Source organism: Oncorhynchus keta, chromosome 8, assembly GCF_023373465.1.
Source record: "Oncorhynchus keta strain PuntledgeMale-10-30-2019 chromosome 8, Oket_V2, whole genome shotgun sequence".
Lineage (NCBI taxonomy): Eukaryota > Metazoa > Chordata > Actinopteri > Salmoniformes > Salmonidae > Oncorhynchus > Oncorhynchus keta.
The window spans coordinates 21,467,715-21,494,358 of record NC_068428.1 but is presented as its reverse complement, the minus strand read 5'-3'; the positions used below and the strand labels follow the sequence as shown (position 1 = coordinate 21,494,358).

Genomic DNA, 26,644 nt, shown 5'->3' with positions numbered 1-26,644 from the left:
AGCTGGAAGTCGGCTGTTTTAGGGCGGTCATAAAATATGCTGCCTCTGTGCTATGTAGTGTTCGAGATTGGAATGTAAATTGTGGAACACAGAGAGACCCATTGACATCAAAAGTTTGAATAATTAAACAATATTTATATTTTTGAGAATGTGGGAATGTTCCGTGGGTAATTAAAGAACAATCTTGTCAAAGTTGTTTTATTCTGGGCCTCCTGGGTGGCGCAGTGCTTAAGGGTGCTGTACTGCAGCGCCAGCTGTGCCACCAGAGACTCTGGGTTCGCGCCCAGGCTCTGTCGTAACCGGCCACGACCGGGAGGTCCGTGGGGCGACCCGGGAGGGTTTGGCAGGTAGGGAAATCTTTGTCTCATCGCGCGTGACTCGCAGTGCGCGCTAACCAAGGTTGCACAGTGACACATTGGTGCTTCTGGGTTGGATGGCGCTGTGTTAAGAAGCAGTGGGGCTTGGTTGGGTTGTGTAGGACGCATGACTTTCAACCTTCGTCTCTCCCGAGCCCGTACGGGAGTTGTAGTGATGAGACAAGATAGTAGCGACTACAACAATTGGGGAGAAAAAGGGGTCAAAATAAAAAAAAGTTGTTTTATTCTGTGACATCACGGAAAGGTAGTTGGACAAGGAGGACGATAAGGATATCTCTGCTTGTCCACACTTCCCAGTTATGAGGTTTCCATCTAACTGTTGTATAGAATGAATGACTGAGTATAATGGTACTCTTGTTGTTGTTGTCTCTTGTGAAGACAACAATGTGATGTTAGCATTCTAAATGAGAATTATTTTCCATTGTAGCTTATTCTCAATTGGTGGTCCTGCCCCAAGTGAACACAGACATTGGGTGGGAATGATGAAACACCTACCCCAAGTATATAAACCCCTGTGACGAAATTCACTTGGTCTTGGACTTGATCGCCACATTGAAATGGCTACAATTCTATTACCAAAGGACAAGACCATACAGCATGGAGCGTTGGCTACACGGCTGGAAATGGTTCAACTCTGAGACTATCGATCACTACAGAATAAGAGCAAATCCTAGACATAGAATTACTAGTCTGCAGCTGGAAATTACGAGAATAACAACAACCGCAGAAGCATCTATTCTATGCAACAACCATCTGTACGCCTGACGTATCCATTACAACAGACACTATCCAGAGCTGCTGAGAAAGCCACAACTACGAAAGACATTGTGACTCCTGGGGAAGTTAACCAGAGACTCTCTGATGAACTGACTCTCCAGCAGACGGACCGGCGATTCCAACAAAGAAAACAACAGCGACATACGGGCGTAAATATATATGTTGAAATGATTTTTGAATGAGCGGCCATTCAGGTGCTTAGGATTAGCATTTCAATGAATACAATAATCAACTGTGTGTAGTCAATCCATTTTGTCTGTCCCGCATTTTATCTGTCACCACCTCTTTCCATTATCTACCAAGCCGTCATACCGGTTTAGCCCACTAGGGACTTATCAATGCATCGTGTTAGTAACCAATAAGTATATTGTTTGTTTATGTATTTCTGTGATTTGTTTAGTAAATAAATAATTAAGCCAATATGTACATCGCAGATTCAGTTTCGAAACTAGGGTTCGTGCAGATATCCAAGGGTTTGCGACATTCATTAATGAGAACTGATGAGGTAATAATGATACATTAATAGAAGACTAATCGATAAGATATGAAAATATATTAAGAGTCGATTTGGGAAATAGAGACTCTATAAACATTTTCCGGTGGTGCCCCGACTTCCTAGTTAATTCAAGTTTACATGATTAGTTTAATCACAAAAATAATAATTACACATAGAATTGATTTGATAAAATAAGTCTTCACATTTAATGATAGTCACAGACACGACACTCTGCAACAACAGAGTGATCAAATTAAGAGTATGTCTTTAGTGTGTCAAGTTTGCTCACCCTGACTTCGTTGACGTCGTTGGAATAGCTGACAGGTTGACATAGGTAGCTGTATCCCGCTGCTCTCGCACCCAGGAGGAGCTGAGGACCACAGGGATACAATGTTAAGGACACAACGTTTGGGGTAGTCCCTTTCCTCTAGACCACAGATACACAACAATAGTCCTCAAGGGCCACAGAGACCAATTTACACCTGGGTGAATGGACGTGTGAAAGAAATTGCCAGGGAGAAATTAAAACCACCAGTACTGTAGCCTTTGAGGATTGGAGTTGTGCCCTAGACCCTGTATCCTCTGTGCCTACAGTTCTAAAAAGACTATATAGATGTAACTGTAGAGGATGTTTGACAGGTGCAGTGCTGGGTATGGTATGGGAGTATGGTATTGAGTTCAGGCAGGGTTGGTATATGGCATGCTACATTATCCATTTGGTGATGGCTCAACCTTGCCCACCAATACATTAGCTGGAGAAGGTGTCATTGCTATCAACTTTAAAGCCCTTTCCAATCTGTAGACACTGACACTGGGACTGGGAATCATAAAGACCATGGCCTGAAACGAAATGGAACATTTCCTGAATTACTTTTGTTGAAAAAGGAAAGGAGCTGGTTACCTCTTTGGCGATGTAAAAGTTGAGTATCACCATACTGAAGTTGTACACTATGAGGGTCTTCCTTAGCTGGAAAGGCTCGCGATTCTGCATGTACTTAGGCCCCGCCCACAGGAAGAGCAGGTACAGGCAGCTGATGGCCAGGGTGGGGGCGGGCGATGACATCATTGGCCATTTCTCCACCCGCTTGTCTGGAAGAGGGATAGGAGAGGAAAGGGGTAAGGTCAGAACCGGTCATTATAACAGACACTCACATGTAAGACCACATAATGTATGAATGTAAGACTACATAATGTTGAACCAATGGTGTCTTGAGGATATACTCAACTCTAGTTCCATATTGCGCTAATAGTGTACTGAAGACAGACTGAGATAGAGTTTAGTGTAGACAGGTGGGACTGGAGTATTGTAAAAATAGTTATTTGAAAAAGTTATTTAAATATGTATTCAATTTGAATGCTGAGACAGTGATTGACCCACACACACAGCATCGGCAGACATATGGACAACCATAGGAGTTACAGTGCTTATGTGTTGTTGGAGGGTGCTGTGTAGGTTAGTCAAATGAAAAGAAGGAGACTTTTTCTAGGTTAGTCAAACAAACATGAAAAAGAACATTCTAACAGTCACATGACACAGTCAACAGTAGTATGTAAAGTACCACTCAAAAGTTTGGACACACCTACTCATTCAAGGGTTTTTCTTTATTTGGACTATTTTCTACATTGTAGAATAATAGTGAAGACATCAAAACGATGAAATAACACATGGAATCATGTAGTACCCAAAAAAGTGACATCCAAATCAAAATATATTTTATATTTGAGATTCTTCAAAATAGCCACCCTTTGCCTTGATGACAGCTTTGCACACTCTTGAAATTCTCTCAGCCAGCCTCACCTGGAATTTTTTCCCAACAGTCTTGAAGGAGTTCCCACATATGCTGAGCACTTGTTGGCTGCTTTTCCTTCACTCTGCGGTCCAACTCATCCCAAACTATCTCAATTGGAATGAGGTCGGGTGATTGTGGAGGCCAGGTCATCTGATGCAGCACTCCATCACTCTTCTTCTTGGTCAAATAACATTTACACAGCCTGGAGGTGTGTTGGGTCATTGTCCTGTTGAAAAACAAATGATAGTCCCACTAATTGCAAACCAGATGGGATGGTGTATCTCCGCAGAATGCTGAGGTAGCCATACTGGTTAAGTGTGCCTTGAATTCTAAATAAATCACAGACGGTGTCACCGGTAAAGAACCCCCACACCATTACACCTCCTCCTCCATGCTTCACGGTGTGAACTACACATGTGGAGATAATCTGTTCACCTACTCTGCATCTCACTAAGACACGGCAGTTGGAACCAAATATCTCAAATTTGGACTCATCAGACCAAAGGACAGATTTCCACCGGTCTAATGTCCATTGCTCATGTTTCTTGGCCCAAGCAAGTCTCTTCTTCTTATTGGTGTCCTTTAGTAGTGGTTTCTTTGCAGCAATTCAATCATGAAGGCCTGATTCCCACAGTCTCCTCTGAACAGTTGATGTTGAGACGTATCTGTTACTTGAACTCCGTGAAATATTTATTTGGGCTGCAATTTCTGTGGCTGGTAACTCTAATGAACTTATCCTCTGCAGCAGAGGTAACTCTGGGTCTTCCTTTCCTGTGGTGGTCCTCATGAGAGCCAGTTTCATCATTGCGCTTGATGGTTTTTGTGACTGTAATGATGGACTGTCGTTTCTCTTTGCTTATTTGAGCTGTTCTTGCAATAATATGGACTTGGTATTTTACCAAACAGGGCTATCTTCTGTATACCATCCCTTCTTTGTCACAACACAACTGATTGGCTCAAACGCATTAAAAAGGAAAGAAATTCCACAAATGAACTTTTAACAAGGCAGACCTGTTAATTTAAATGCATTCCAGGTGACTACCTCATGAAGCTGGTTGAGAGAATGCCAAGAGTGTGCAAAGCTGTCATCAAGGCAAAGGGCGCCTACTTTGAAGAATCACAAATATAATACTTTTTTGGTTACATCATGATTCCTTATGTGTTATTTCATAGTTTTGATGTCTTTACCATTATTCTACAATGTAGAATATAGTAAAAAATAAAGAAAAACCCTTGAATGAGTTGGGGTGTCAAAACTTTTGACTGGTACTGTATGTGTGTGTGGTGTACCTGGGTTTGTGTGCATGTATGTGGCTACATTAGCAGACTGACCCTGCTATGTGAGAGAAGAGAGATCAACACTAACTCACCTGCTATAGTAAGGCTCCATCTGTAGAACTCTACCGTGTCATTCATAAAGTGGGTGAGAGCTTCCATGACTGCGTCTTGATTTGGTCCTGCTTATGCTGCAGTGAGAGATAGAGGAGAAACTTTATGACAGACTACTTGAGCTCACTTTTAAGCGAGTTCATCTGGAAAAGGAGCAGGTGTGTTAGCGTAAAGAAAGCTAGACAAGAAATGTAATTAGCCCCTTTAGATAATTGAAAACCTTAACATAACATTTGGTTCTAATGTAAAGGATGTCACGCTGCTTGTTTAGTGAGTACCACTTTCTCCTGTGACCTATGCCTTTCTCCTGATGCGGAGACCTGTGCCTTTCTCCTGATGCAGGACATGTGCCTTTCTCCTGATGCAGGACATGTGCCTTGCAAGCACACGTGACTGCCCTCCTGAAGTGTCTTACCAGTCGCCACCATGCAAAACACTAGCTATCCACTAGTGCAAGTGGGGACACTTCACTCTAAGGAGTAGGTTTCACACATCCACCATGTGCCGCACTAAGTTTTCATGCTGCCCATCAAGTCCAAAACCTGAGTCTGCACATGCAACACCAATTGGTAAGAACATTCCCTGGTCTAAACTGTTTGTGCAGGGTTTATTTCCAGCCTGAACAACTGATCAGTGTTTGTCCGACCATTAATAAGGCGGGGTGCCTCCTCAACCCCCTACACAGCTGTCACTGTTCGAGGCGCTAGCTAGCTGCTGGTAATGCTAACATGCATAAGAGACCTGGCCGGTCGCTGCCATAAAAGCAGTTTAAGTTCATTATGGAGGATAAGAGATGAGAGATCAATGTTCATAAGAGGGTCTTTCTCTCTCTTTCTGTCTCCACACACATGGCTGTACGTCTATATGTGTGTGGTTATCCCATCCCTAGGGTTACCCATTCTGCAACAAGATTAGAAAGAAAACACTGATTAAAAAGTTGACAAATGTGTGTGTCACGTTCTGACCTTAGTTCTTTTATTATGTCTTTGTTTTAGTATGTTCAGGGCGTGAGTTGGGTGGGTTGTCTATGTTCTTTTTTCTATAATTTGGGATTTTCTGTGTTCGGCCTGGTATGGTTCTCAATCAGAGGCAGCTGTCAATCGTTGTCCCTGATTGAGAATCATACTTAGGTAGCCTGGTTTCACTTTTGAGTTGTGGGTGTTTATTTTCTATTCTGTGTTCTGTTGCACCGTTCAGGACTGTTAGTTTGTCGTGTATTGTTTTTGTTTCAGTATTCATTCTTTATTAAATTACAATGAATATTTATCATGCTGCACCTTGGTCCTCTCTTTCTCCCGACGACAACCGTTACAGTGTGCCACTCTAGCATGATTTGAGTTGATGCATAACAAATGAGCTCTGGAGAACAACGTTACATAATTGCAGCATAGGCCTATCCATCTTACAACAGGTGTCCATTTATTCATCTATTATTCATCCCGTGGATCAGTTCAATAACAGTCGCCACAGATGAGAATGCAGAGGCCTAAATATGTTCCTCTTGTTTTTATTACTTTGTTAGTACTTTTATTTGATATTTTATGACATGAGGCACTTTGATACTTTTATTGAAAAGCAATGTACAAATAAAGTTAATGTTATATTATTATAATAACATGAACTAAAGAACCATACACTAGAACCATCTCATGTGCATATAGATCATGTTAGGCCTAATGAATTTGTGAAAATGTATTGGGAAGTTTATGAAAAAACATATGCATTCACTGACAATGGGGGTTTAGTTTTGTTTTCAAAACGGAAGAGGAAAGGAGAGGATGGAAGGAGAAAAAACGTCACCCAGCGAATAGATCCGGTCGCCCATGGAAACGGGCATGATCGCACACAAAGACCCCGGGCGTGTCAGCAGGTTTCGGGCGGAGCACTCAAGAGGCTTAAATCCAATTGATCTACGAGCTTAGATGTAAGTGCAAATGCCGGACGACCCACATTCGCAGGGCGACAGGGGATTGTCAAAATGTGGTTGATTGAACAGTTCAATTCATACGAAAACTTTAGTAGGACACCCATTCGTAGGAAAATATAATGAAAATAGTCTCTAAACACTTTATAGACACATTTTATAGGCTGTATCCAGTGCGTTCGTTCCTATGTGCCACTCATCTTATTCTAACAACGTGCTAGCCTACTACACGTTTCTTTCGGCCAAGTCTATTTACGGGCTACATTATTGCCATCTGTCATGCACGCTCACATAGAAGTTCACCGTTTTTTAAGGAGGAGGGAGTAGGCCTAATGGAATAAAAGTAATGAACGAACGAAACAGAATGTAACGGTTCAATACCTCAAAGCAGCTCATGACTAATTAAACAAGACTAAGCCTACACTTTCCAAGGTTGTGCACTAATATGTTCCCCAAATGTCCTATATAAAGACTGATAGCCTAAGCACACGGTTTTTATTTCGGTATTAACCATTTCATTATAATGGAGAAAAAATACATATCTACATACCTTCTCGAGATGTAGGTGCGTGTAATGACATCCGGTGCAATGTGATGCCCAACACCTCTAAATTACCGTATTCTGCCGTTATAGCTGTTGATCTCCAACACTGCTGGACAATTCGACATCAACCCCGAATTAGGCAAAAACTACAAAATGCAAGCGGAAATCAGGCATGAGTTCCGTGCTGGGTGCTCAGGCTCATCTTCTCTGTTTTCGATCTTCAGGATCCACGACGAGACTGATGGCACTGCGCATGCGGTTATTGCACTCCAGGGACCGCTACACTGACTGGAAAGACTGATGGCCCCTTTGCTTGATAGAGATAATCAACTTCCACCCTGTCCCCTTATTCAGCCCCTTCAAGTGATAGGAGAATGGAGAAGCCACTAGAAATGGCTTCCCTCGCTAGAAGCATGTTTCAGACATAAGGAAGTGGATGTCTGCAAAATGTCTACTTTTAAACTCGGACAAAACAGAGATGCTTGTTCTAGGTCCCAAGAAACAAAGAGATCTTCTGTTGAATCTGACAATTAATCTTAATGATTGTACAGTCGTCTCAAATAAAACTGTGAAGGACCTCAGCGTTACTCTGGACCCTGATCTCTCTTTTGAAGAACATATCAAGACCATTTCAAGGACAGCTTTTTTCCATCTACGTAACATTGCAAAAATCACAAACTTTCTGTCCAAAAATGATGCATAAAAATTAATCCATGCTTTTGTCACTTCTAGGTTAGACTACTGCAATGCTCTACTTTCCGGCTACCCGGATAAAGCACTGAATAAACTTCAGTTAGTGCTAAATACGGCTGCTAGAATCCTGACTAGAACCAAAACATTTGATCATATTACTCCAGTAGCCTACAAAGCATTACATGTGCTTGCTCCTGCCTATCTCTCTGATTTGGTCCTGCCGTACATACCTACACGTACGCTACGGTCACAAGACGCAGGCCTCCTAATTGTCCCTAGAATTTCTAAGCAAACAGCTGGAGGCAGGGCTTTCTCCTATAGAGCTCCATTTTTATGGAATGGTCTGCCTACCCATGTAAGAGACGCAAACTCGGTCTCAACCTTTAAGTCTTTACTAAAGACTCATCTCTTCAGTGGGTCACATGATTGAGTGTAGTCTGGCCCAGGAGTGGGTAGAAGATATCCCTCTAGTGGTGTGGGGGCTGTGCTTTGGCAAAGTGGGTGGGGTTATATCCTTCCTGTTTGGCCCTTTCCGGGGGTATCCTCGGGTGGGGCCACAGTGTCTCCTGACCCCTCCTGTCTCAGCCTCCAGTATTTATGCTGCAGTAGTTTATGTGTCGGGGGCTAGGGTCAGTTTGTTATATCTGGAGTACTTCTCCTGTCCTATTCGGTGTCCTGTGTGAATTTAAGTGTGCTCTCTCTAATTCTCTCTTTCTCTCTTTCTTTCTCTCTCTCGGAGGACCTGAGCCCTAGGACCATGCCTCAGGACTACCTGACATGATGACTCCTTGCTGTCCCCAGTCCACCTGGCCGTGCTGCTGCTCCAGTTTCAACTGTTCTGCCTTATTATTATTGGACCATGCTGGTCATTTATGAACATTTGAACATCTTGGCCATGTTCTGTTATAATCTCCACCCGGCACAGCCAGAAGAGGACTGGCCACCCCACATAGCCTGGTTCCTCTCTAGGTTTCTTCCTAGGTTTTGGCCTTTCTAGGGAGTTTTTCCTAGCCACCGTGATTCTACACCTGCATTTGCTTGCTGTTTGGGGTTTTAGGCTGGGTTTCTGTACAGCACTTTGAGATATCAGCTGATGTACGAAGGGCTATATAAATACATTTCATTTGATTTGATGACTAGAAATGAATCTTAGCAAGAACTTGGCTGAATCCATATAGAATGACAAAGGCTTCTAGTGGCCAAAGGGTCATTTAGCATGTCCAGCGCCATTGAGGGCTTCCACCATTTCACTGTAGTCAACTGGGTGGGACTTCCAACCTTATTGGCTGATTCCTCCTGATGACCCTGTTGGAGTCATGCCCAACCGGGTCATCAGGATTGATCAGACAATCGTGACGAAGAAAATTGACTACTTCAAAATGGAGATTGTCTTAATGGAACTGCCCGTGCGCTCAGACGCCATAATGGAAACGAATGGGACGCTTTCTCTATCATTCTCTAGCTGAATCGCAAATCACTCCCTTTCCCTTGGCCCTCCATTTGCAAATTCACGTGTGCCTCTGCCATTTGCACAAGTCTCCCAAAGCTGAAGGAGGGAAAATGATTAGACTCTCAGATAGCCACTTTAACCAAATATGGGTAATTGCCTACTTGGAGTGTCAGAAAGTCGGCGTTGCAAAAGGAGTGGGTGGATCAACAGCAATGGGTGTAACATCAGTGGGTGGATCAACAGCAATGGGTGTAACATCAGTGGGTGGATCAACAGCAATGGGTGTAACATCAGTGGGTGGATCAACAGCAATGGGTGTAACATCAGTGGGTGGATCAACAGCAATGGGTGTAACATCAGTGGGTGGATCAACAGCAATGGGTGTAACATCAGTGGGTGGATCAACAGCGATGGGTGTAACATCAGTGGGTGGATCAACAGCAATGGGTGTAACATCAGTGGGTGGATCAACAGCGATGGGTGTAACATCAGTGGGTGGATCAACAGCGATGGGTGTAACATCAGTGGATGGATCAACAGCGAAGGGTGTAACATCAGTGGGTGGATCAACAGCAATGGGTGTAACATCAGTGGGTGGATCAACAGCAATGGGTGTAACATCAGTGGGTGGATCAACAGCAATGGGTGTAACATCAGTGGGTGGATCAACAGCGATGGGTGTAACATCAGTGGGTGGATCAACAGCAATGGGTGTAACATCAGTGGGTGGATCAACAGCGATGGGTGTAACATCAGTGGGTGGATCAACAGCAATGGGTGTAACATCAGTGGGTGGATCAACAGCAATGGGTGTAACATCAGTGGGTGGATCAACAGCAATGGGTGTAACATCAGTGGGTGGATCAACAGCAATGGGTGTAACATCAGTGGGTGGATCAACACAGCAATGGGTGTAACATCAGTGGGTGGATCAACAGCAATGGGTGTAACATCAGTGGGTGGATCAACAGCAATGGGTGTAACATCAGTGGGTGGATCAACAGCAATGGGTGTAACATCAGTGGGTGGATCAACAGCAATGGGTGTAACATCAGTGGGTGGATCAACAGCAATGGGTGTAACATCAGTGGGTGGATCAACAGCAATGGGTGTAACATCAGTGGATGGATCAACAATGATGGGTGTAACATCAGTGGGTGGATCAACAGTGATGGGTGTAACATCAGTGGGTGGATCAACAGGGATGGGTGTAACATCAGTGGGTGGATCAACAGCAATGGGTGTAACATCAGTGGATGGATCAACAATGATGGGTGTAACATCAGTGGGTGGATCAACAGTGATGGGTGTAACATCAGTGGATGGATCAACAGGGATGGGTGTAACATCAGTGGGTGGATCAACAGCAATGGGTGTAACATCAGTGGATGGATCAACAGCGATGGGTGTAACATCAGTGGGTGGATCAACAGCGATGGGTGTAACATCAGTGGATGGATCAACAGCGATGGGTGTAACATCAGTGGATGGATCAACAATGATGGGTGTAACATCAGTGGGTGGATCAACAGCGATGGGTGTAACATCAGTGGGTGGATCAACAGCAATGGGTGTAACATCAGTGGGTGGATCAACAGCAATGGGTGTAACATCAGTGGGTGGATCAACAGCAATGGGTGTAACATCAGTGGGTGGATCAACAGCAATGGGTGTAACATCAGTGGGTGGATCAACAGCAATGGGTGTAACATCAGTGGGTGGATCAACAGCAATGGGTGTAACATCAGTGGGTGGATCAACAGCAATGGGTGTAACATCAGTGGGTGGATCAACAGCAATGGGTGTAACATCAGTGGGTGGATCAACAGCAATGGGTGTAACATCAGTGGGTGGATCAACAGCAATGGGTGTAACATCAGTGGATGGATCAACAATGATGGGTGTAACATCAGTGGGTGGATCAACAGTAATGGGTGTAACATCAGTGGGTTCATCAACAGCGATGGGTGTAACATCAGTGGGTGGATCAACAGCAATGGGTGTAACATCAGTGGGTGGATCAACAGCGATGGGTGTAACATCAGTGGGTGGATCAGCAGCGATGGGTGTAACATCAGTGGGTGGATCAGCAGCGATGGGTGTAACATCAGTGGGTGGATCAACAGCAATGGGTGTAACATCAGTGGGTGGATCAACAGCGATGGGTGTAACATCAGTGGGTGGATCAACAATGATGGGTGTAACATCAGTGGGTGGATCAACAGCGATGGGTGTAACATCAGTGGATGGATCAACAGCGATGGGTGTAACATCAGTGGATGGATCAACAGTGATGGGTGTAACATCAGTGGATGGATCAACAGCGATGGGTGTAACATCAGTGGATGGATCAACAATGATGGGTGTAACATCAGTGGGTGGATCAACAATGATGGGTGTAACATCAGTGGGTGGATCAGCAGCGATGGGTGTAACATCAGTGGGTGGATCAGCAGCGATGGGTGTAACATCAGTGGGTGGATCAACAGCAATGGGTGTAACATCAGTGGATGGATCAACAGTGATGGGTGTAACATCAGTGGGTGGATCAACAGTGATGGGTGTAACATCAGTGGATGGATCAACAATGATGGGTGTAACATCAGTGGGTGGATCAACAGTGATGGGTGTAACATCAATGGGTGGATCAACAGCGATGGGTGTAACATCAGCACTCCATTATTGGTTAGAACGGCCATAGCCAGGTGCACTGCGGGTCAGTTTAATGTATACATAGCAGGTTCAAATAACTAATGTAGCAGGTTAGTATATATATATATATATATATGCCATATAGCATATATATATATTAGGAGAATTAACGTAGCAGGTTAGGATAATTAACGTGGCAGGTTAGGATAATTAACATGGCAGGTTAGGAGAATAAGGTTACATTTAGGAAATGTGTTAGGGAAAGGGGGATACCTTAGGGTTAGCTAAAATGCATAGCAGGTTAGGATAATTAAAGTGGCAGGTTAGGAGAATGAGGTTAAGGTTAGGAAAAGGGTTAGGCTTAGCTAGAATTCTCCAGTTGTCATCAATCGACTTGTTGTGCAGCCCAATCTGCCACACAAATGGTCTTAATTGGCAACAAATCTGCCCAATTATCTATTTCGCTTACTATACACCCACTTCTGTTGATCCTCCCAGTTCTGTTGACACGCCCACTTTTAGACACACTCCATGTATGCAGTTACCCATGACTCTCTTCGACCAAGCCAGCAATGCTGTAGGCTTCAGAGCAAAGAGCTATCCGAACAACACACTGTGATATCAAATCAAATCATATCAAATGTTATTTGTCACATGCGTCGAATACAACAGGTGTAGTAGACCTTACTGTGAAATGCTTACTTACAAGCCCTTAACCAACAATGCAGTTCAACAAATGTTTGGAGCTTGCACAATTTCAAAGAAAATAATGGAGGCGTGCCTAATTATATGACATGTGCATTTGTTTATGTCTGATTTCGAGACTTGACAACAGATGAAATACCTCCCAAATTAAATGTTTAACAGTTACTGAGGTTTCTATCTTGTAAGGGGATTTGTTCATTCAAATTTGTATGATTTAAAAGTAGAACATGAATTGCATCATTCAAGTCAGAAGTGTGTTCCGAAGTTGATGTGTTAATTGATCCCCTCTCCACTCTCTGGAAGTCACCCTCAGCGTTTCGTCAACATCACGTGACAACAAGGGTCCGCCAAGCCAGTTGGTTGGGGCGATGGGGTGGTTTGGGATTGACAGCTTGATATAAGGGCGCATCTCTGCTGTTGCACCGTGTGTGGAACCTCCTGGACAAATGCATTTGCTGCAAATGCATTTGCGTTTTTGGCCTTAATTACACCCATTAGAGGATATTCTACATTGTCAGTATTGTCATTGCAGATTTGGACTTTAATTTATACCAAGAATAGGCTATACGAGGCATGTTTTTAATCAGAAATATAAATAGCCTAGTGATTCTATTATCGCTTAATTTGGGTAGAGGAGAAGCTTCATACAACAAATGTGTGTATTCTCTCTCTAGTTGCTATTTAGGCTATAGGTCTGTGGCTGTAAGTAGCTTTTGGATATGTGCCAATGTCCCATAGTGTGTCAAACCATTAGCCTATCAATTAGTCTTTAGAGTGTGTCCTATAGTCCAGTCACTGAGGTGGTCAACATTGAGATATATTTTGAATTCACCGCTAGGTGGAAGTGTCACACCAACATTAGATACAACCCAGCTTTACCTGTTGGTTACAGAAGAGAGCTTCCTCTGGCCTACATTCTCTGATGTAACCTAAAGTTTTCTATTTTTAGGCAGTGGTGGGAAAAGTACTCTATTGTCATAATTGGGTAAAATTAAAGATAGAAAATGACTTAAGTAAGTGAAAGTAAATGGAATTCCTAAAATGTATAAACCATTAAAAAAATAATTATATTAAGCTAACCAGACTGCACAATTTTATTTCTATTTTTTATTGACGGATAGTCAGGGGCACACTCCAACACTCTGACATACTTTACAAATGAAACATTTGTGTTTAGTGAGTCCGCCAGATCAGAGGCAGTAGGGATGACCAGGGATGTTCTCTGTTCAGTGAGTCTGCCAGATCAGAGGCAGTAGGGATGACCAGGGATGTTCTCTGTTTAGTGAGTCCGCCAGATCAGAGGCAGTAGGGATGACCAGGGATGTTCTCTGTTTAGTGAGTCCGCCAGATCAGAGGCAGTAGGGATGACCAGGGATGTTCTCTGTTTAGTGAGTCCTCCAGATCAGAGGCAGTAGGGATGACCAGGGATGTTCTCTGTTTAGTGAGTCTGCCAGATCAGAGGCAGTAGGGATGACCAGGGATGTTCTCTGTTTAGTGAGTCTGCCAGATCAGAGGCAGTAGGGATGACCAGGGATGTTCTCTGTTCAGTGAGTCTGCCAGATCAGAGGCAGTAGGGATGACCAGGGATGTTCTCTGTTCAGTGAGTCTGCCAGATCAGAGGCAGTAGGGATGACCAGGGATGTTCTCTGTTTAGTGAGTCTGCCAGATCAGAGGCAGTACGGATGACCAAGGATGTTCTCTGTTTAGTGAGTCTGCCAGATCAGAGGCAGTAGGGATGACCAGGGATGTTCTCTGTTTAGTGAGTCTGCCAGATCAGAGGCAGTAGGGATGACCAGGGATGTTCTCTGTTCAGTGAGTCTGCCAGATCAGAGGCAGTAGGGATGACCAGGGATGTTCTCTGTTTAGTGAGTCTGCCAGATCAGAGGCAGTAGGGATGACCAGGGATGTTCTCTGTTTAGTGAGTCCGCCAGATCAGAGGCAGTAGGGATGACCAGGGATGTTCTCTGTTTAGTGAGTCCTCCAGATCAGAGGCAGTAGGGATGACCAGGGATGTTCTCTGTTTAGTGAGTCTGCCAGATCAGAGGCAGTAGGGATGACCAGGGATGTTCTCTGTTTAGTGAGTCTGCCAGATCAGAGGCAGTAGGGATGACCAGGGATGTTCTCTGTTTAGTGAGTCTGCCAGATCAGAGGCAGTAGGGATGACCAGGGATGTTCTCTGTTTAGTGAGTCTGCCAGATCAGAGGCAGTAGGGATGACCAGGGATGTTCTCTGTTTAGTGAGTCTGCCAGATCAGAGGCAGTAGGGATGACCAGGGATGTTCTCTGTTCAGTGAGTCTGCCAGATCAGAGGCAGTAGGGATGACCAGGGATGTTCTCTGTTCAGTGAGTCTGCCAGATCAGAGGCAGTAGGGATGACCAGGGATGTTCTTTGTTCAGTGAGTCTGCCAGATCAGAGGCAGTAGGGATGACCAGGGATGTTCTCTGTTCAGTGAGTCTGCCAGATCAGAGGCAGTAGGGATGACCAGGGATGTTCTCTGTTCAGTGAGTCCTCCAGATCAGAGGCAGTAGGGATGACCAGGGATGTTCTCTGTTTAGTGAGTCTGCCAGATCAGAGGCAGTAGGGATGACCAGGGATGTTCTCTGTTCAGTGAGTCTGCCAGATCAGAGGCAGTAGGGATGACCAGGGATGTTCTCTGTTCAGTGAGTCTGCCAGATCAGAGGCAGTAGGGATGACCAGGGATGTTCTCTGTTCAGTGAGTCTGCCAGATCAGAGGCAGTAGGGATGACCAGGGATGTTCTCTGTTCAGTGAGTCTGCCAGATCAGAGGCAGTAGGGATGACCAGGGATGTTCTTTGTTCAGTGAGTCTGCCAGATCAGAGGCAGTAGGGATGACCAGGGATGTTCTCTGTTCAGTGAGTCTGCCAGATCAGAGGCAGTAGGGATGACCAGGGATGTTCTCTGTTCAGTGAGTCCTCCAGATCAGAGGCAGTAGGGATGACCAGGGATGTTCTCTGTTCAGTGAGTCTGCCAGATGAGAGGCAGTAGGGATGACCATGGATGTTCTCTGTTCAGTGAGTCTGCCAGATCAGAGGCAGTAGGGATGACCATGGATGTTCTCTGTTCAGTGAGTCTGCCAGATCAGAGGCAGTAGGGATGACCAGGGATGTTCTCTGTTCAGTGAGTCTGCCAGATCAGAGGCAGTAGGGATGACCAGGGATGTTCTCTGTTTAGTGAGTCTGCCAGATCAGAGGCAGTAGGGATGACCAGGGATGTTCTCTGTTTAGTGAGTCTGCCAGATCAGAGGCAGTAGGGATGACCAGGGATGTTCTCTGTTCAGTGAGTCTGCCAGATCAGAGGCAGTAGGGATGACCAGGGATGTTCTCTGTTCAGTGAGTCTGCCAGATCAGAGGCAGTAGGGATGACCAGGGATGTTCTCTGTTCAGTGAGTCTGCCAGATCAGAGGCAGTAGGGATGACCAGGGATGTTCTTTGTTCAGTGAGTCTGCCAGATCAGAGGCAGTAGGGATGACCAGGGATGTTCTCTGTTCAGTGAGTCTGCCAGATCAGAGGCAGTAGGGATGACCAGGGATGTTCTCTGTTCAGTGAGTCTGCCAGATCAGAGGCAGTAGGGATGACCAGGGATGTTCTCTGTTCAGTGAGTCTGCCAGATCAGAGGCAGTAGGGATGACCAGGGATGTTCTCTGTTCAGTGAGTCTGCCAGATCAGAGGCAGTAGGGATGACCAGGGATGTTCTTTGTTCAGTGAGTCTGCCAGATCAGAGGCAGTAGGGATGACCAGGGATGTTCTCTGTTCAGTGAGTCTGCCAGATCAGAGGCAGTAGGGATGACCAGGGATGTTCTCTGTTCAGTGAGTCCTCCAGATCAGAGGCAGTAGGGATGACCAGGGATGTTCTCTGTTTAGTGAGTCTGCCAGATCAGAGGCAGTAGGGATGACCAGGGATGTTCTCTGTTTAGTGAGTCTGCCAGATCAGAGGCAGTAGGGATGACCAGGGATGTTCTCTGTTCAGTGAGTCTGCCAGATCAGAGGCAGTAGGGATGACCAGGGATGTTCTCTGTTCAGTGAGTCTGCCAGATCAGAGGCAGTAGGGATGACCAGGGATGTTCTCTGTTTAGTGAGTCTGCCAGATCAGAGGCAGTAGGGATGACCAGGGATGTTCTCTGTTCAGTGAGTCTGCCAGATCAGAGGCAGTAGGGATGACCAGGGATGTTCTCTGTTCAGTGAGTCTGCCAGATCAGAGGCAGTAGGGATGACCAGGGATGTTCTTTGTTCAGTGAGTCTGCCAGATCAGAGGCAGTAGGGATGACCAGGGATGTTCTCTGTTCAATGAGTCTGCCAGATCAGAGGCAGTAGGGATGACCAGGGATGTTCTCTGTTCAGTGAGTCTGCCAGATCAGAGGCAGTAGGGATGACCAGGGATGTTCTCTGTTTAGTGAGTCTGCCAGATCAGAGGCAGTAGGGATGACCAGGGATGTTCTCTGTTCAGTGAGTCTGCCAGATCAGAGGCAGTAGGGATGACCAGGGATGTTCTCTGTTCAGTGAGTCTGCCAGATCAGAGGCAGTAGGGATGACCAGGGATGTTCTCTGTTCAGTGAGTCTGCCAGATCAGAGGCAGTAGGGATGACCAGGGATGTTCTCTGTTCAGTGAGTCTGCCAGATCAGAGGCAGTAGGGATGACCAGGGATGTTCTTTGTTCAGTGAGTCTGCCAGATCAGAGGCAGTAGGGATGACCAGGGATGTTCTCTGTTCAGTGAGTCTGCCAGATCAGAGGCAGTAGGGATGACCAGGGATGTTCTCTGTTCAGTGAGTCCTCCAGATCAGAGGCAGTAGGGATGACCAGGGATGTTCTCTGTTTAGTGAGTCTGCCAGATCAGAGGCAGTAGGGATGACCAGGGATGTTCTCTGTTTAGTGAGTCTGCCAGATCAGAGGCAGTAGGGATGACCAGGGATGTTCTCTGTTCAGTGAGTCTGCCAGATCAGAGGCAGTAGGGATGACCAGGGATGTTCTCTGTTCAGTGAGTCTGCCAGATCAGAGGCAGTAGGGATGACCAGGGATGTTCTCTGTTTAGTGAGTCTGCCAGATCAGAGGCAGTAGGGATGACCAGGGATGTTCTCTGTTCAGTGAGTCTGCCAGATCAGAGGCAGTAGGGATGACCAGGGATGTTCTCTGTTCAGTGAGTCTGCCAGATCAGAGGCAGTAGGGATGACCAGGGATGTTCTTTGTTCAGTGAGTCTGCCAGATCAGAGGCAGTAGGGATGACCAGGGATGTTCTCTGTTCAGTGAGTCTGCCAGATCAGAGGCAGTAGGGATGACCAGGGATGTTCTCTGTTCAGTGAGTCTGCCAGATCAGAGGCAGTAGGGATGACCAGGGATGTTCTCTGTTTAGTGAGTCTGCCAGATCAGAGGCAGTAGGGATGACCAGGGATGTTCTCTGTTCAGTGAGTCTGCCAGATCAGAGGCAGTAGGGATGACCAGGGATGTTCTCTGTTCAGTGAGTCTGCCAGATCAGAGGCAGTAGGGATGACCAGGGATGTTCTCTGTTCAGTGAGTCTGCCAGATCAGAGGCAGTAGGGATGACCAGGGATGTTCTCTGTTCAGTGAGTCTGCCAGATCAGAGGCAGTAGGGATGACCAGGGATGTTCTCTGTTCAGTGAGTCCTCCAGATCAGAGGCAGTAGGGATGACCAGGGATGTTCTCTGTTTAGTGAGTCTGCCAGATCAGAGGCAGTAGGGATGACCAGGGATGTTCTCTGTTTAGTGAGTCTGCCAGATCAGAGGCAGTAGGGATGACCAGGGATGTTCTCTGTTCAGTGAGTCTGCCAGATCAGAGGCAGTAGGGATGACCAGGGATGTTCTCTGTTCAGTGAGTCTGCCAGATCAGAGGCAGTAGGGATGACCAGGGATGTTCTCTGTTTAGTGAGTCTGCCAGATCAGAGGCAGTAGGGATGACCAGGGATGTTCTCTGTTCAGTGAGTCTGCCAGATCAGAGGCAGTAGGGATGACCAGGGATGTTCTCTGTTCAGTGAGTCTGCCAGATCAGAGGCAGTAGGGATGACCAGGGATGTTCTTTGTTCAGTGAGTCTGCCAGATCAGAGGCAGTAGGGATGACCAGGGATGTTCTCTGTTCAGTGAGTCTGCCAGATCAGAGGCAGTAGGGATGACCAGGGATGTTCTCTGTTCAGTGAGTCTGCCAGATCAGAGGCAGTAGGGATGACCAGGGATGTTCTCTGTTTAGTGAGTCTGCCAGATCAGAGGCAGTAGGGATGACCAGGGATGTTCTCTGTTCAGTGAGTCTGCCAGATCAGAGGCAGTAGGGATGACCAGGGATGTTCTCTGTTCAGTGAGTCTGCCAGATCAGAGGCAGTAGGGATGACCAGGGATGTTCTCTGTTCAGTGAGTCTGCCAGATCAGAGGCAGTAGGGATGACCAGGGATGTTCTCTGTTCAGTGAGTCTGCCAGATCAGAGGCAGTAGGGATGACCAGGGATGTTCTCTGTTCAGTGAGTCTGCCAGATCAGAGGCAGTAGGGATGACCAGGGATGTTCTCTTGATAAGTGTGTACATTGGACCCTTTTCCTGTCAAAATGTAACAAGTACTTTTGGGTATCAGAGAAAATGTATGGAGTAAAAAGTATATTCTGTTCTTCAGGAATGTAGTGAAGTAAAAGTAAAAATTGTAAAAAATATAAATAGTAAAGTAAAATACAGATACCAACCAAAAACTACTTAAGTAGTACTTTCAAGTATTTTTACTTAAGTACTTTACACCACTGGCAGAAGGCTCATGGTAATTATTGCACAGAATATTCAATATTCAATATTCTCAAGCTTCTGCCCAAGATTCCATTGAATTAATTTGATTGAAAGTAAAAGATTGACAACCTACTGTATTTTCACTGCTGCACTGACACAATTAGTTATACTTAGATAACCAGTCAGAGGGTATATTTGGGTTGTTGTTGCTTTTGGACATCATAATGATATCCAAAGTCAGGAAATCCTTCGCTCAAAACTTTGACACTGTCATTTTTATTCCTCTGTCTGTTATTTTGTACTTTTCCATTAGGGATGTCAAAGTTCCAACTGGAGGGTCCTCTCCAAACCGCATCCAAGGCCCTGCTTCATTCACGAATAAAGGGAGAGGAAAATATTACACAATATGTAACAGTTCCTGTCTTCAATTTCACGACGGACTAATCGGACACATCTATTACACACACACACACACACACACACACACACACACACACACACACACACACACACACACACACACACACACACACACACACACACACACACACACACACACACACACACACACACACACACGCACACACACACACACACACACACACACACACACACACACGTGTACAGCAGTTTCACAAGGCTCCCCCATTGTGTTTTATTTATTTACACATTTTTGGGGGAAAGCAGCTAATTTCCTGCAATTTTATCAATTTTGCCATGGGGAAAAGGGAAAATGTTGCAGTTTTAAAGCTAATTTCCTGCTATTCTAGGGAGGGGGAGGGCAGAGCTCGTGGGCAGTGGTGCAGACCTACACTTACGCACACCTATGCACAACGCACACACACGCACACACACAGGCAGAACTTCCGGCGCAGACAGAGATGGCCGCCTCGCTTCGCGTTCCTAGGAAACTATGCAGTTTTTCATTTTTTTTACTTGTTATTTCTTACATTGGTACACCAGGTCATCTTAGGTTTCATTACATACAGTCGAGAAGAACTACTGAATATAAGAGCAGCATCAACCAAGAATATGACTTTCGCGAAGAGGATCCTGTTTTCTGCCTTTCACCCAGGACAACGGAATGGATCCCAGCCAGCGACCCCAAAAAACGACTTCGTAAAAGGGGGAAACGAAGCGGACTTCTGGTCAGACTCCGGAGACGGGCACATCGTGCACCACTCCCTAGCATTCTTCTCGCCAATGTCCAGTCTCTTGACAACAAGGTTGATGAAATCCGAGCAAGGGTAGCATTCCAGAGGGACATCAGAGACTGTAACGTTCTTTGCTTCACGGAAACATGGCTCAATGGAGAGACGCTATCGGAGTCGGTGCAGCCAGCTGGTTTCTCCACGCATCGCGCCGACAGAAACAAACATCTTTCTGGTAAGAAGAGGGGCGGGGGCGTATGCTTCATGGTTAACGAGACGTGGTGTGGCCACAACAACATACAGGAACTCAAGTCCTTCTGTTCACCTGATTTAGAATTCCTCACAATCAAATGTCGACCGCATTATCTACCAAGGGAATTCTCTTCGATTATAATCACAGCCGTATATATTCCCCCCCAAGCAGACACATGGATGGCTCTGAACGAACTTTATTTGACTCTTTGAAAACTGGAATCCATATATCCTGATGCTGCATTCATTGTACCAGGGGATTTTAACAAGGCTAATCTGAAACCAAGACTCCCTAAATTGTATCAGCATATCGATTGCGCAACCAGGGCTGGAAAAACCTTGGACCATTGCTATTCTAACTTCCGCGACGCATATAAGGTCCTGCCCCGCTCTACTTTCGGAAAAGCTGACCACGACTCCATTTTGTTGATCCCTGCCTACAGACAGAAACTAAAACAAGAAGCTCGCGCGCTGAGGTCTGTTCAACGCTGGTCCGACCAAGCTGATTCCACACTCCAAGACTGCTTCCATCACGTGGACTGGGATATGTTTCGTATTGCATCAAACAACAACATTGACGAATACGCTGATTCGGTGAGCGAGTTTATTAGAACGTGCGTTGAAGATGTCGTTCCCATAGCAACGATTAAAACATTCCCAAACCAGAAACTGTGGATGGCAGCATTCGCGTAAAACTGAAAGCGCAAACCACTGCTTTTAATCAGGGCAAGGTGACCGGAAACATGACCGAATACAAACAGTGTAGCTATTCCCTCCGCAAGGCAATCAAACAAGCTAAGCGTCAGTATAGAGACAAAGTAGAATTTCAATTCAACGGCTCAGACACAAGAGGTATGTGACAGGGTCTACAGTCAATCACCGATTACAAAAAGAAAACCAGCCCCGTCACGGACCAGGATGTCTTGCTCCCAGGCAGACTAAATAACTTTTTTGCCCGCTTTGAGGACAATACAGTGCCACTGACACGGCCCGCAACCAAAACATGCAAACTCTCCTTCACTGCAGCCGACGTGAGGAAAACATTTAAACGTGTCAACCCTCGCAAGGCTGCAGGCCCAGACGGAATCCCCAGCCGCGCCCTCAGAGCATGCGCAGACCAGCTGGCTGGTGTGTTTACGGACATATTCAATCAATCCCTATCCCAGTCTGTTGTTCCCACATGCTTCAAGAGGGCCACCATTGCTCGTGTTCCCAAGAAAGCTAAGGTAACTGAGGTAAACGACTACCGCCCCGTAGCACTCACTTCCGTCATCATGAAGTGCTTTGAGAGACAAGTCAAGGACCATATCACCTCCACCCTACCTGACACCCTAGACCCACTCCAATTTGCTTACCGCCCAAATAGGTCCACTGACGATGCAATCTCAACCACACTGCACACTGCCCTAACCCATCTGGACAAGAGGAATACCTATGTGAGAATGCTGTTCATCGACTGCAGCTCAGCATTCAACACCATAGTGCCCTCGAAACTCGTCATCAAGCTCGAGACCCTGGGTCTCGACCCCGCCCTGTGCAACTGGATACTGGACTTCCTGACGGGCCGCCCCCAGGTGGTGAGGGTAGGCAACAACATCTCCACCCCGCTGATCCTCAACACTGGGGTCCCACAAGGGTGCGTGGCCACGCACGCCTCCAACTCAATCATGAAGGGTTTGCGGGCGACACAACAGTGGTAGGCTTGATTACCAACAACGACGAGACGGCCTACAGGGAGGAGGTGAGGGCCCTCGGAGTGTGGTGTCAGGAAAATAACACTCAACGTCAACAAAACTAAGGAGATGATTGTGGACTTCAGGAAACAGCAGAGGGAACACCCCCCTATCCACATCGATGGAACAGTAGTGGAGAGGGTAGTAAGTTTTAAGTTCCTCGGCGTACACATCACAGACAAACTGAATTGGTCCACCCACACAGACAGCATCGTGAAGAAGGCGCAGCAGCGCCTCTTCAACCTCAGGAGGCTGAAGAAATTCGGCTTGTCACCAAAAGCACTCACAAACTTCTACAGATGCACAATCGAGAGCATCCTGTCGGGCTCTATCACCGCCTGGTACGACAACTGCTCCGCCCACAAACTTAAGGCTCTCCAGAGGGTAGTGAGGTCTGCACAACGCATCACCGGGGGCAAACTACCTGCCTTCCAGGACACCTACACCACCCGATGTCACAGGAAGGCCATAAAGATCATCAAGGACAACAACCACCCGAGCCACTGCCTGTTCACCCCGCTATCATCCAGAAGGCGAGGTCAGTACAGGTGCATCAAAGCTGGGACCGAGAGACTGAAAAACAGCTTCTATCTCAAGGCTATCAGACTGTTAAACAGCCACCACTAACATTGAGTGGCTGCTGCCAACACACTGACTCAACTCCAGCCACTTTAATAATGTGAATTGAAGGGAAATGATGTAAAATATATCACTAGCCACTTTAAACAATGCTACCTAATATAATGTTTACATACTCTACATTATTAATCTCATATGTATACGTATATACTGTACTCTATATAATCTACTGCATATTTATGTAATACATGTATCACTAGCCACTTTAACTATGCCACTTTGTTTACATACTCATCTCATATGTATATACTGTACTCAATACCATCTACTGTATCTTGCCTATGCCGCTCTGTACCATCACTCATTCATATATCTTTATGTACATATTCTTTATCCCCTTACACTTATGTCTATAAGGTAGTAGTTTTGGAATTGTTGTCGGAACTAGAAGCACAAGCATTTCGCTACACTCGCATTAACATCTGCTAACCATGTGTATGTGACAAATACATTTTGATTGGATTTGATTTGATTTGACACACACAAACACACTGCCTGCACCTTCCTCTGTGAAGATGAGTGTAGGGAGGACAGGAAAGGAGAGGAGAGGAAGGAGGAAGCAGCACTTTCAAGGGTCACAGTGTTTCTGTGTTGCATGATGATCCTGAGGAACACATCTCCCTCATTTCCCCTCAGTAATCTGATGCAGGAATCTGTTTACTGGGCCAAGCACAAGAGCCAACAGCAGGGCTCTACAGCATTGTGTGTGTATGTCTGTGTGTGAGAGACTGAAAGACAGAGACACAGAGAGAGAAAGAGAGTGAGAGAGAGAGAGGGAGAGAGAGAGAGAGAGAGAGAGAGAGAGAGAGAGAGGGGGAAGAAAGGGAGCAAGAGAAAACGGAAGACAGGGACGGAGAGTGATAGTCAATACATGAGAAAAAGAGAAGAGGGGGCAGGAGAGATATTGTTTACTTGTGTGTATCAGTGTGAGAGTGAGCAAGAAATAAAAAGTTCCATAGATCCACCTGCTCTCACTGTCAATCGACCATATACAGCCTTCATTACGGGCTCTGCCTCAGCACTGCTGCCAAACCAAACAAACATAAATTCTCAGATACTACACGCAGGCTGCAGTGTTTGGGCTCCAAGAACAGATACAAACACACACACTTGATGGCAACCGCACCGTGACACCTGTTCAAATGCCTGAAGGGAGGTCTGCAGACTGGGGAGAGCATCAGATAGTGGGCTGAATAAAGGCGTCGGCATGCTTCAGTTCGGCTGGCGCCTAGGCGAACTCGGCTAGCCGAACCAAACAAGTGTACTTGCATGCGGGACACACAACGAGACAACCCAAAAACCACAGGGTGCCAAGTTAAAGAAAAGAAAATCCACCACTACCTAAAATGCACACACGTAACATAAAGACAATCCACCACTACCTAAAATGCACATACATAACATAAAGACAATCCACCACTACCTAAAATGCACACACCTAACATAAAGACAATCCACCACTACCTAAAATGCACACACGTAACATAAAGACAATCCACCACTACCTAAAATGCACACACGTAACATAAAGACAATCCACCACTACCTAAAATGCACACACCTAACATAAAGACAATCCACCACTACCTAAAATGCACACACATAACATAAAGACAATCCACCACTACCTAAAATGCACACACATAACATAAAGACAATCCACCACTACCTAAAATGCACACACCTAACATAAAGACAATCCACCACTACCTAAAATGCACACACATAGCATAAAGACAATCCACCACTACCTAAAATGCACATACATAACATAAAGACAATCCACCACTACCTAAAATGCACATACATAACATAAAGACAATCCACCACTACCTAAAATGCACACACGTAACATAAAGACAATCCACCACTACCTAAAATGCACACACATAACATAAAGACAATCCACCACTACCTAAAATGCACACACCTAACATAAAGACAATCCACCACTACCTAAAATGCACACACATAACATAAAGACAATCCACCACTACCTAAAATGCACATACATAACATAAAGACAATCCACCACTACCTAAAATGCACACACGTAACATAAAGACAATCCACCACTACCTAAAATGCACACACCTAACATAAAGACAATCCACCACTACCTAAAATGCACACACATAACATAAAGACAATCCACCACTACCTAAAATGCACACACATAACATAAAGACAATCCACCACTACCTAAAATGCACACACATAACATAAAGACAATCCACCACTACCTAAAATGCACACACGTAACATAAAGACAATCCACCACTACCTAAAATGCACACACCTAACATAAAAGACAATCCACCACTACCTAAAATGCACACACCTAACATAAAAGACAATCCACCACTACCTAAAATGCACACACGTAACATAAAGACAATCCCGCACAAAACAAGGGCGGTTCCACCTACTAAATATAGGGAAGCTAATTAAACCAAACAACAGAAACACAGGTGAAACACTGCACTGTCGGAACTAGAAGCACAAGCATTTCACTACACTCGCTTTAACATCTGCTAACCATGTGTATGTGACAAATAAAATTTGATTTGATTTAAGACAAAACAAACAGACAAACGAAAAAGGGATCGTGGCGGCTAGTAGGACGGTGACGGCGGCTAGTAGGATGGTGAGGACGACTGCCGAGCACCGCCCGAACAGGCAGGGGAGCCAACTTCGGCCGAAGTCGTGACAAAATGAGAAAAAAGCGGCAATAGTACTGTCTGTCTATTTTGAGATGCTGTAGACAGTATATACACAAAAGTAACTCAAGAAATATGTGATTAATTGTGCCGTTTTTGCAGAGATCTTAGTTGTGCAATTTTACATCTAATTAAGATGTTTGGTGCAGTATTTCTTAATGAAAGAATTTGCATGAAAACGAGTTGTCTCTTGTTGAGTGACAACAAAGGCTGTATTGAAGAATCCCTACTGTTGACCAATCACTGACAAAGGGATGTAGACTTCAGCTCCAAACTTCGGCTTGCCTCCAAACCGCCCCCCAAAAAACTCACCGAAGTCCAAAACGACAAAAATGTAGTCATAATATATGCACAAACTCTTACGTCTAGGAAACATGTGGACACCTTTAGTCTACTTCACTAAGTGGAAAATGCTGTCTCAAGTAACTGTTTACATTTTGGCAGACGCACAACGCACTTATCCAGAGCAATTTACAGTAGTGAGTGCATATTCAGGGACCCAATTGGGTTTAGGTCTGGGGACTGAGACACACACACACCCGCACATTATGATTTCACCAAGTAGGATGCACTCCTGGATTGTCTTTATTATTTTACCCCTCGATCAACAAGTTCATCAACTA

General features: G+C 45.4%; 1 protein-coding gene across 1 annotated transcript in view; it reads right to left on the bottom strand.

Moving 5' to 3' along the window:
- Window positions 1-26,644, bottom strand: part of LOC118386999 (elongation of very long chain fatty acids protein 4-like) — a 106,203-nt gene that overhangs the window by 4,714 nt on the left and 74,845 nt on the right. Inside the window, exons 2-5 of the mRNA XM_052523830.1 lie at window positions 7,304-8,566; window positions 4,811-4,906; window positions 2,552-2,739; window positions 1,940-2,020 (exon numbers count right to left, since the gene is read on the bottom strand). Of these exons, the coding sequence (XP_052379790.1) occupies window positions 1,940-2,020; window positions 2,552-2,739; window positions 4,811-4,877 (336 nt within the window). The 5' untranslated portion in view covers window positions 4,878-4,906; window positions 7,304-8,566. The remainder of the gene's footprint in view (window positions 1-1,939; window positions 2,021-2,551; window positions 2,740-4,810; window positions 4,907-7,303; window positions 8,567-26,644) is intronic.